The sequence below is a fragment of the Triticum aestivum genome, chromosome 7D, assembly GCF_018294505.1.
Source record: "Triticum aestivum cultivar Chinese Spring chromosome 7D, IWGSC CS RefSeq v2.1, whole genome shotgun sequence".
Lineage (NCBI taxonomy): Eukaryota > Viridiplantae > Streptophyta > Magnoliopsida > Poales > Poaceae > Triticum > Triticum aestivum.
In genome coordinates this window covers 316934569-316941848 of record NC_057814.1, presented here as the reverse complement: position 1 = coordinate 316941848, position 7280 = coordinate 316934569, and the positions used below count along the sequence as shown (strand labels likewise).

The following is a 7280-nucleotide window of genomic DNA, read 5'->3' as shown; positions in this document are numbered from 1 at the left end:
CAGCATAAGATGATGGAAGGTGAAAGAAGAATATGACAAGTCATGTGAAAGAAATATTCTGGAAATTCTAGCAGCACACTTTTTCGCTCTAGTATTCAAATTGAAACAAATCTTGATCTTCCAACAGAAATGGCAGAATGCAAGAGATAATCTGAGCATTGAGTTTGATATCAATATTTAAAAGACAAATTTGGATAACCATTTGTATGTGGATGCAAGAAGATATGAAAGTGAACCGAAACATGAACATGCATACCATGTTATCATTTATCAATCCAGAAGATTATCACATTTCACAGAAATACAAATATCATGCCCATCCAAAATCACAAGTGTTTATACAAAACAAGAATGCAACAGGTCAAACTGCCCTGGGGAAGTGTCTATTGTCTCTCATAAAATTTAGTTTCGATGATGAAAATCTGCGGTAGTTGGGACAACACTAGAATATGGATTTTACAAGAATACATAACGAAGTCACAACTTCCAACAAAATAAATGACCATTACACTATCAATCCATGCTAAGACATTAGACACTCAAATAGAACTTCACATTTAGTTAAACCCACATCATAGACCAGGTGTTGTTAAAGCAGATTGCAACACATCTTCAAGGTACTTCTCTGCAGCTGCATACTGCCTCTTTTTGTCCTCTATAGCTAACGCAGCGAGAGCTTTATCCTGATTACAGTTGCCACAGATGGCAAAGAATAAGCAAAGAATTGCATCGAAAGTAAAAAAAGAACAAAAAGACGAGGCAAAATACATACTGGAGGCAAATCCTGGTAGCTACGCAATGTGTCGGCAATGGGTTTAGTTTTCCTCTCAAGATCCTTCTTATGCTCCGCCATTTCCATCAACACACAATGATTAATTTCTGGCGTGTATCCAACTCTGTTGAGCATTGCCTGATAGAGAAAAGAAGGCCTCCTTTGGTTTAGAGGAATCTTGTAGGAATTTCATAGGATAAGATTTTTATAGGAAAAATTCCTTTAGAGCCCTTTGGTTTGTAGGAATGAAATCCTATTCCTATGGAGGAATTCTTCCTATCCTCCACATTTCATAGGATAATAAACATTAGCCTAGACTCAATGGAAAAAATCCTATGATGTGAATCAAAGGGCATCTCCTTTCCTATTGCTACTCGTAGGATTTGAGATACATGTCATCTCATTTCCTATAACTTTCCTATTCCTACGATTTTCCTACCCTATGAACCAAAGGAGGCCGAAGACAGTGAATGACTCCTTTGATTCAAGGGAATTCCATAGGATTTTTGGAGGATTTGAATCCTTTGTAATTTTTCCTACGGTGGTCATTTGATTCACAGGATTGAAATCCTTAAAAAAATATAGGATTCATTTGTGCTACATTTTGGAGGAAATTTCCATTCACTCAAACCTCTCGGTAGAATTACTCTGTTTTTCCTGCGCGATCAAACACTCTTCCATCCAAATTCATGTAGTTTTGTAATCATGTACGATACAAGAGGACATGGCATTCTATTCCTGCGTTTTAAGAATCCTGTGAATCAAAGAGGCTATAAAGGTATGGAAATGTATTTCGTAATCAGACAACAGTGTGTAACTCGAGTAATATGCAAAGTTGGTCCAAAAAGGGGCAAACAGATAGCTCATGTAGCTCAGGCACTAATATAAGACTGACAACCATCTGACCTTTCCCCAGACTAGAGCACTATCTGAGAAACATCTCTGCCTTCTGCCTAAAACCTACACTAAAAATTAGGGATGAAAACAGAGCGGAAACGGACAGAACTATGCGCTGCCATATTAGTTTCTGTATTTTTTTTAGAAGAAATCCCGGAAACGAATAGAGAAGCAGGTACTGCTGGAAATGAATACAGGCCAAAATATGGTGCGGACACAAATACAAAACGAAAGTTCCCCCAACTAAAAAAACTCTAGAACCAGAAAGAGAAAACACAAGGGAACTAACAAATTCAATTGCTAAGATGACTACAATTATTATGATATATATCATGGATATATAATAAGGTATACTACTTTGCATGAGTTTCCACTTTTGGCAACATAATAAGGTATACTGTTCCAGAAGAATGGGAGTAGGGAAAGGATTAGGGTTTTGGTAGTAGGGTTGAGTTGGGCCAAAAGCGTATATGTGTTGTTCTGGAGTTGGCTATATTGACAAAAAATAAACGGAAACTTCCGCACGTGCGGATACGGAAACGGAATACTGTTCAAGAAGAATGGGATGCAGAGAAGGGTCATGGGAGTAGGGAAAGGATTAGGGTTTTGGTAGTAAGGTTGAGTTGGGCCAAAAGTGTAAATGTGTTGGTCTGGAGTTGGCTATATAGACAAAAAAATAAACGGAAACTTCCCTACTCCATGTTCAACAGTTAGGTGTGGCGGAGATGCGTATGTTGAGATGGATGTGTGGCCACACGAGGAAGGATCGAGTTCGGAATGATGATATACGAGATAGAGTTGGGGTAGCACCAATTGAGGAGAAGCTTGTCCAACATCGTCTGAGATGGTTTGGGCATATTCAGCGCAGGCCTCCAGAAGCTCCAGTGCATAGCGGACGGCTAAAGCGTGCGGAGAATGTCAAGAGAGGGCGGGGTAGACCGAATTTGACATGGGAGGAGTCCGTTAAGAGAGACCTGAAGGATTGGAGTATCACCAAATAGCTAGCTATGGACAGGGGTGCGTGGAAGCTTGCTATCCATGTGCCAGAGCCATGAGTTGGTTGCGAGATCTTATGGGTTTCACCTCTAGCCTACCCCAACTTGTTTGGGACTAAAGGCTTTGTTGTTGTTGTTCCGCACGCTCAGTTTGCACATTTTTCCTGAAATAGATGAAAGTTTCCGGTGCATTTTCATCCCTACTAAAATAGTGTCAAAGATATGTTCATGGTACAATAAGAAACACAAGACCATGATTGCTGGCTTTTTAATTCATGACGATATTACTTAGTTCATCACTAGGTAATAATTACAGTACTGGAAACTGATGATGCAGTAGCATATTGATTATCAAGAAAAATGTGATTAAACCGAGTTCTACCAATTAGTTGGATGAAAATATTATAAAAGCTGGATGACTTAGTTCATCAGCATTCAACATTTTTACTGTTTTGCTATGAATGCACATTATATAGATATCTCCCTCTCTAGAGAACAGACAGACATGTAGTATAAGCAAAATTTGGTCCCATCACACAATTCTCACGTGAAAATATTAAGCTATAGCATATATATTCAAGACGCATGTCAATTCATGTCAGGGATTGAGTAGTTATCATTAGCAGCACCATAGTCCACCTCTATGAAGGCTTAAATCTTATGATTGGTTTCTGTCAGGGGTGCAGGTTAGGGAGGGTGGGGGGCACCTTGGGACTACAGCTATCCGGCCATGGCATCCACACTTATCAGTTAGTTATAGGAAAGATATCAAGTAGTTTAGCTATCATGTAGCTATGGATAGTCTTCAAAGCGGTTGAGTGTGTCACAGTTTGTTGTTTACAATCTGTACCGAACCGGCTATATAAAGCCAGTTTAAAAAAAATGAAAATTAAGCCACATCTTGTATCTTCCTACTTAAGCACTCAGAAACCAATCAGCTATCCCCCAAGGTTCATCTCTTCCCAACCAAGCCGGCGCAGCCTGGCCATCCTCCCAGTAGTGTTTATCCTGTAGTGTACCTTGGTACATAAAGGTTTCATTCTTTTCAGGAAACAAATTTACACAAGTCAGCTCCTCCAGCCGTTCCCTATCCTGTGTTCCTCTTCCCTCCAGCCGCCGTAGAGAGGAGATGAGACCACAGCTCTGCCGCCTGTACCTTCTTGCTCATCAGTGGCATCCCTTCCCATCCGCCCAAATCTTCTTACTTGGTGGCGGCTGCAGTCCCTGTCGTCCTCGCTATCCGGAGCATTTTCCTCGTCGGCAGCCGCCTTGCCTTCTACCTTTCTGCCTGGACCTTCTTCCTTGCAGCGACCACCGTGGTTGCCTGCTCGAGCGTGGTAGCCGTTGGAAGGAGGGCTAGGTAGCGGCCCGGTTGCTGGAGGCTGGATCCCGAGTCCCACTCTGTCCACACCGTACTAGGCCGTATCCCGATTTGTTTCTCTTTTATTTTTTTATTCAGAGAAGATGGGATACTGCAGGATACGCGTATCCTGGCGTATCCGTACGTACCCCGCCAATACGGCAGCTTCTGCCGTATCCATGCTTTGTAGCTGACCTCTGCTTCTTCAAGTTGAAAAATAAAGTGACAGAATTGATTCAGAAGCTACAAATTTATTTTGATAATCATACATTAACCATGCCTAATTCACTTTACAACGGAATGATAACTTGCGGGAAACTTCTAGGATCCAAGGGTTGACAGTTTCTAGAAAACACCATTGGCTTTAGCGGTGCAAACTGCCAATACAAGTTTGTTTCAGAGTGGGCCACGTAAAGCAGGTCAATATCAAAGAACTAAGAAGTAAGGGTCTGTTTGGTTTCCAGCCACGGTTTGCACGCCTTAATATTCCTATCGCCCATGGGTCATAAGAGTCAACTATTCGCCAAATCTTGACACAATTGTGGGCAGCTTTTTCTTGGCCAAATTTGTATCTAAAGCCACAAAGTTAGCTATGAACCAAACATGCCCTTAATCCATACTCAGATTACACAACTTCACAGAACACAACTTACCTTGTAATTTGAGACTTGGAGGATATATTGCCGCTCCTTCGAGTCCATCATGACCAATTTTGTCTGCCAGTCTGCCATTTGCTCCACTTGTTGCTTCTCCACATCATTTTTAAATTTCTCCAGCATCCTGTAAAGATTATTCTATATTACATTCTTCACAAAAGATCTAGTTGGTGATGATTAGTAAGTACTCCTTAAGTAACTAATAACTGAACGATTATCAAATCACCTCTTGAGCTCAGTAAGCTTGGTGATGGCCTTCCTTGTGTAATCAAGAAGTGCCTTTGACTCTTTATGCACTTTGTCCCTCTTCTCCTCCACCTCTGCTCTCCTCAGCCATAAATCTGCACTGGCCACCACAAAGCTGCAAAGCCACCATTTCAAACTTATAAGAAAAATTGAAGCACCGAGAAAATCACATGCATACTCCCTATACTACCCGCAAACATTAATATTCTCAGTTCAGTGGGGTTGTCAAAAAAGTTTGGGCTCAGCTCAAGCCAGGTAAAACTCAAGGCCGACAATATCTCAAACCAAGACAAGCCCAAGCATGCACTCAGACGTCAATCCTTTGAAAGAGCCGAGCACAGTGGCTAGACTAGTGCTCATATGCATAAACTCATCTTCATTAGTTAGTTTCCCCAGCTTATATTTTTCACAAGGCTCACAATCCTTTTTCCCCAAACACTACAATCCTAACTGCAGTGTACCCTCACTGAAAGCACTCACACTCCTTGCTAATATTGTGTGTCTTTATGGACAGGAAAGCATCTTTCTTCTCCCAGGTCCAGTCTCTCAGAAACTCCCCGGTCAAATAGATGCTACATTGCACTTGCCCCTAGCTCCAACAGAAGTATTCAACCAGTCGAAGCTTTCTGATTGAATCGTCTTTTTTTCGTATTAAGTTGTTTCCATCTTTTGATATTGATGCTGTGCATTTCCCAGTATCATGCAAATTTTGCCGACTGGATCAACAACAATACTCAGGATTCCCCACTATGATGTGCTACAGTATTTCAAGCTTGAGCTTCAAGCAGAACTCACTCAGGTTTGATTCGAGTATGCTCAGAGACTGAGATAAGCCAGGCCAATTTTGATGATACCGTTGCAGAATACCGACGCAATGCACAGACTAGACCAAAGCAAGCTCGAATGCAAACTAGCAGGGCGCTTACAGGACCTGTCTTTCTATTTGGCTAAAATACCTACACCGGTAACACTGGCAAACACCCTGCTCACTGAAATGGCACATTCGTCGGAATTCATCCAATTTCGGGGTAAAAGTTAGAGGCCATGAATGATTCTTCCCATCAGAGGCCTAGATCTAAAACTCATTAGGTCCATGAGAGAAAATAAACGAAACTCGGAACCCTAACCACGAGTGACCTGCTCATCTCGGTGTCGCGGATGGCCAGGAGGTTCGCGACAGCGGCGACGGCGCGCGCGGCCGACGCAGCAGGCGCAGGGAGCGCGTCCCGCGCAAGGCCGGCCCGCTCCAGCGCTTCCCGCAAGCGCGCTGCCTCCGCCTGATACTCCGCGGCCTGCGCGCGCAGCCCCGAAGCAGCGATCCCGGCTGCGTGGGACCGCGCCTGCGACGCCGCCGCGAGCGCGCGGAGATAGGATACCCCGCGCGGCGTGGGGTCGGGCCCCAGCGTTAGCTCGGAGACCACCGCCCCACCGCCGCGCCCTCCCACTCCGCCGCCCTCCGCTGCCAGGGAAGCCAGCCACGCGTTGACATCGGCGACGGATGCGGGCGCGGACGCGGACGCCGAGGCTGCGGGGTCGAGGTGCTCCCCGGTGTGATCCATTGCTGGTACGAAATATTTGGGGGATGGTTTGAGGGGGGCTGTCCGCCGGCGGAACTTTTAAAATATACACCATCTTGCGTGGGTCAGCGTGGACCTTGTTGACGTCTGCGGCTTTCAGCTTTACAATGGTGCTCGGCAACCAGCCCGTCAATGCCACGGGGATGATCGCTAGCACGGGGATGAGAGCTGGGACCGGCACAGGGGTGGCATCCGTCGCGGCCTCGTTCATGGCCATGTTCATAACGTGTCATTCCTCCTTATTTTCTATCTCTTTCGACTCGGAGTAGGCTTCACCAAACGAGAAGATTAGAGGCAGATGATGTTGGGAAACGTAGTAGAAAAATATCGACCTACAAACACCCAAGAACAATATGAAGGTGCATTAGGGGATTGGATCATGATCGTTACCAACTCCGAGTATGTAGCGGAAGTAGACGAGTCGGTGTAGATCGTGTTTGGAGCCTCTCGAACCATCGATGAACGATCCCAAGAACCATCCTCGAACGATCCGGTAGCGTTTCGCCATCCAGAACTAATCACCGCCGGAGAATTAAAGGAGAAGATTAGAGTCACTTGGGACTTCTAATTATGAGGATTAGAGTAACTAGAACTGGCTCTAATTATCTCAATTAGAACTTGTTGGGCTAGAAACTTGTGTGAAGAAAAGGGCCAATACCTCCACTTTATATAGGTTAGAGGGGAGAGAGGGCAGCCACCAAGGAGGGAAGTCCTCCTTGGGGCGCCCCAACTCCTCCCCCACTCCAATCCCCCCTCCCCCCACCCCCACCCCCCCCC

General features: G+C 44.6%; 1 protein-coding gene across 1 annotated transcript; it reads right to left on the bottom strand.

Annotated features, from left to right (window-relative positions):
* Positions 1-266: 266 nt before the first annotated feature.
* Positions 267-6528, bottom strand: LOC123165822 (AUGMIN subunit 1). The gene is made up of 5 exons (XM_044583557.1): positions 6064-6528; positions 4907-5041; positions 4678-4804; positions 773-910; positions 267-683 (listed from the first exon to the last, which is right to left on the bottom strand). Exons 1-5 carry the CDS (start codon positions 6483-6485, stop codon positions 573-575), a joined length of 933 nt encoding a protein of 310 aa, XP_044439492.1. The 5' UTR covers positions 6486-6528; the 3' UTR covers positions 267-572.
* Positions 6529-7280: the final 752 nt, after the last annotated feature.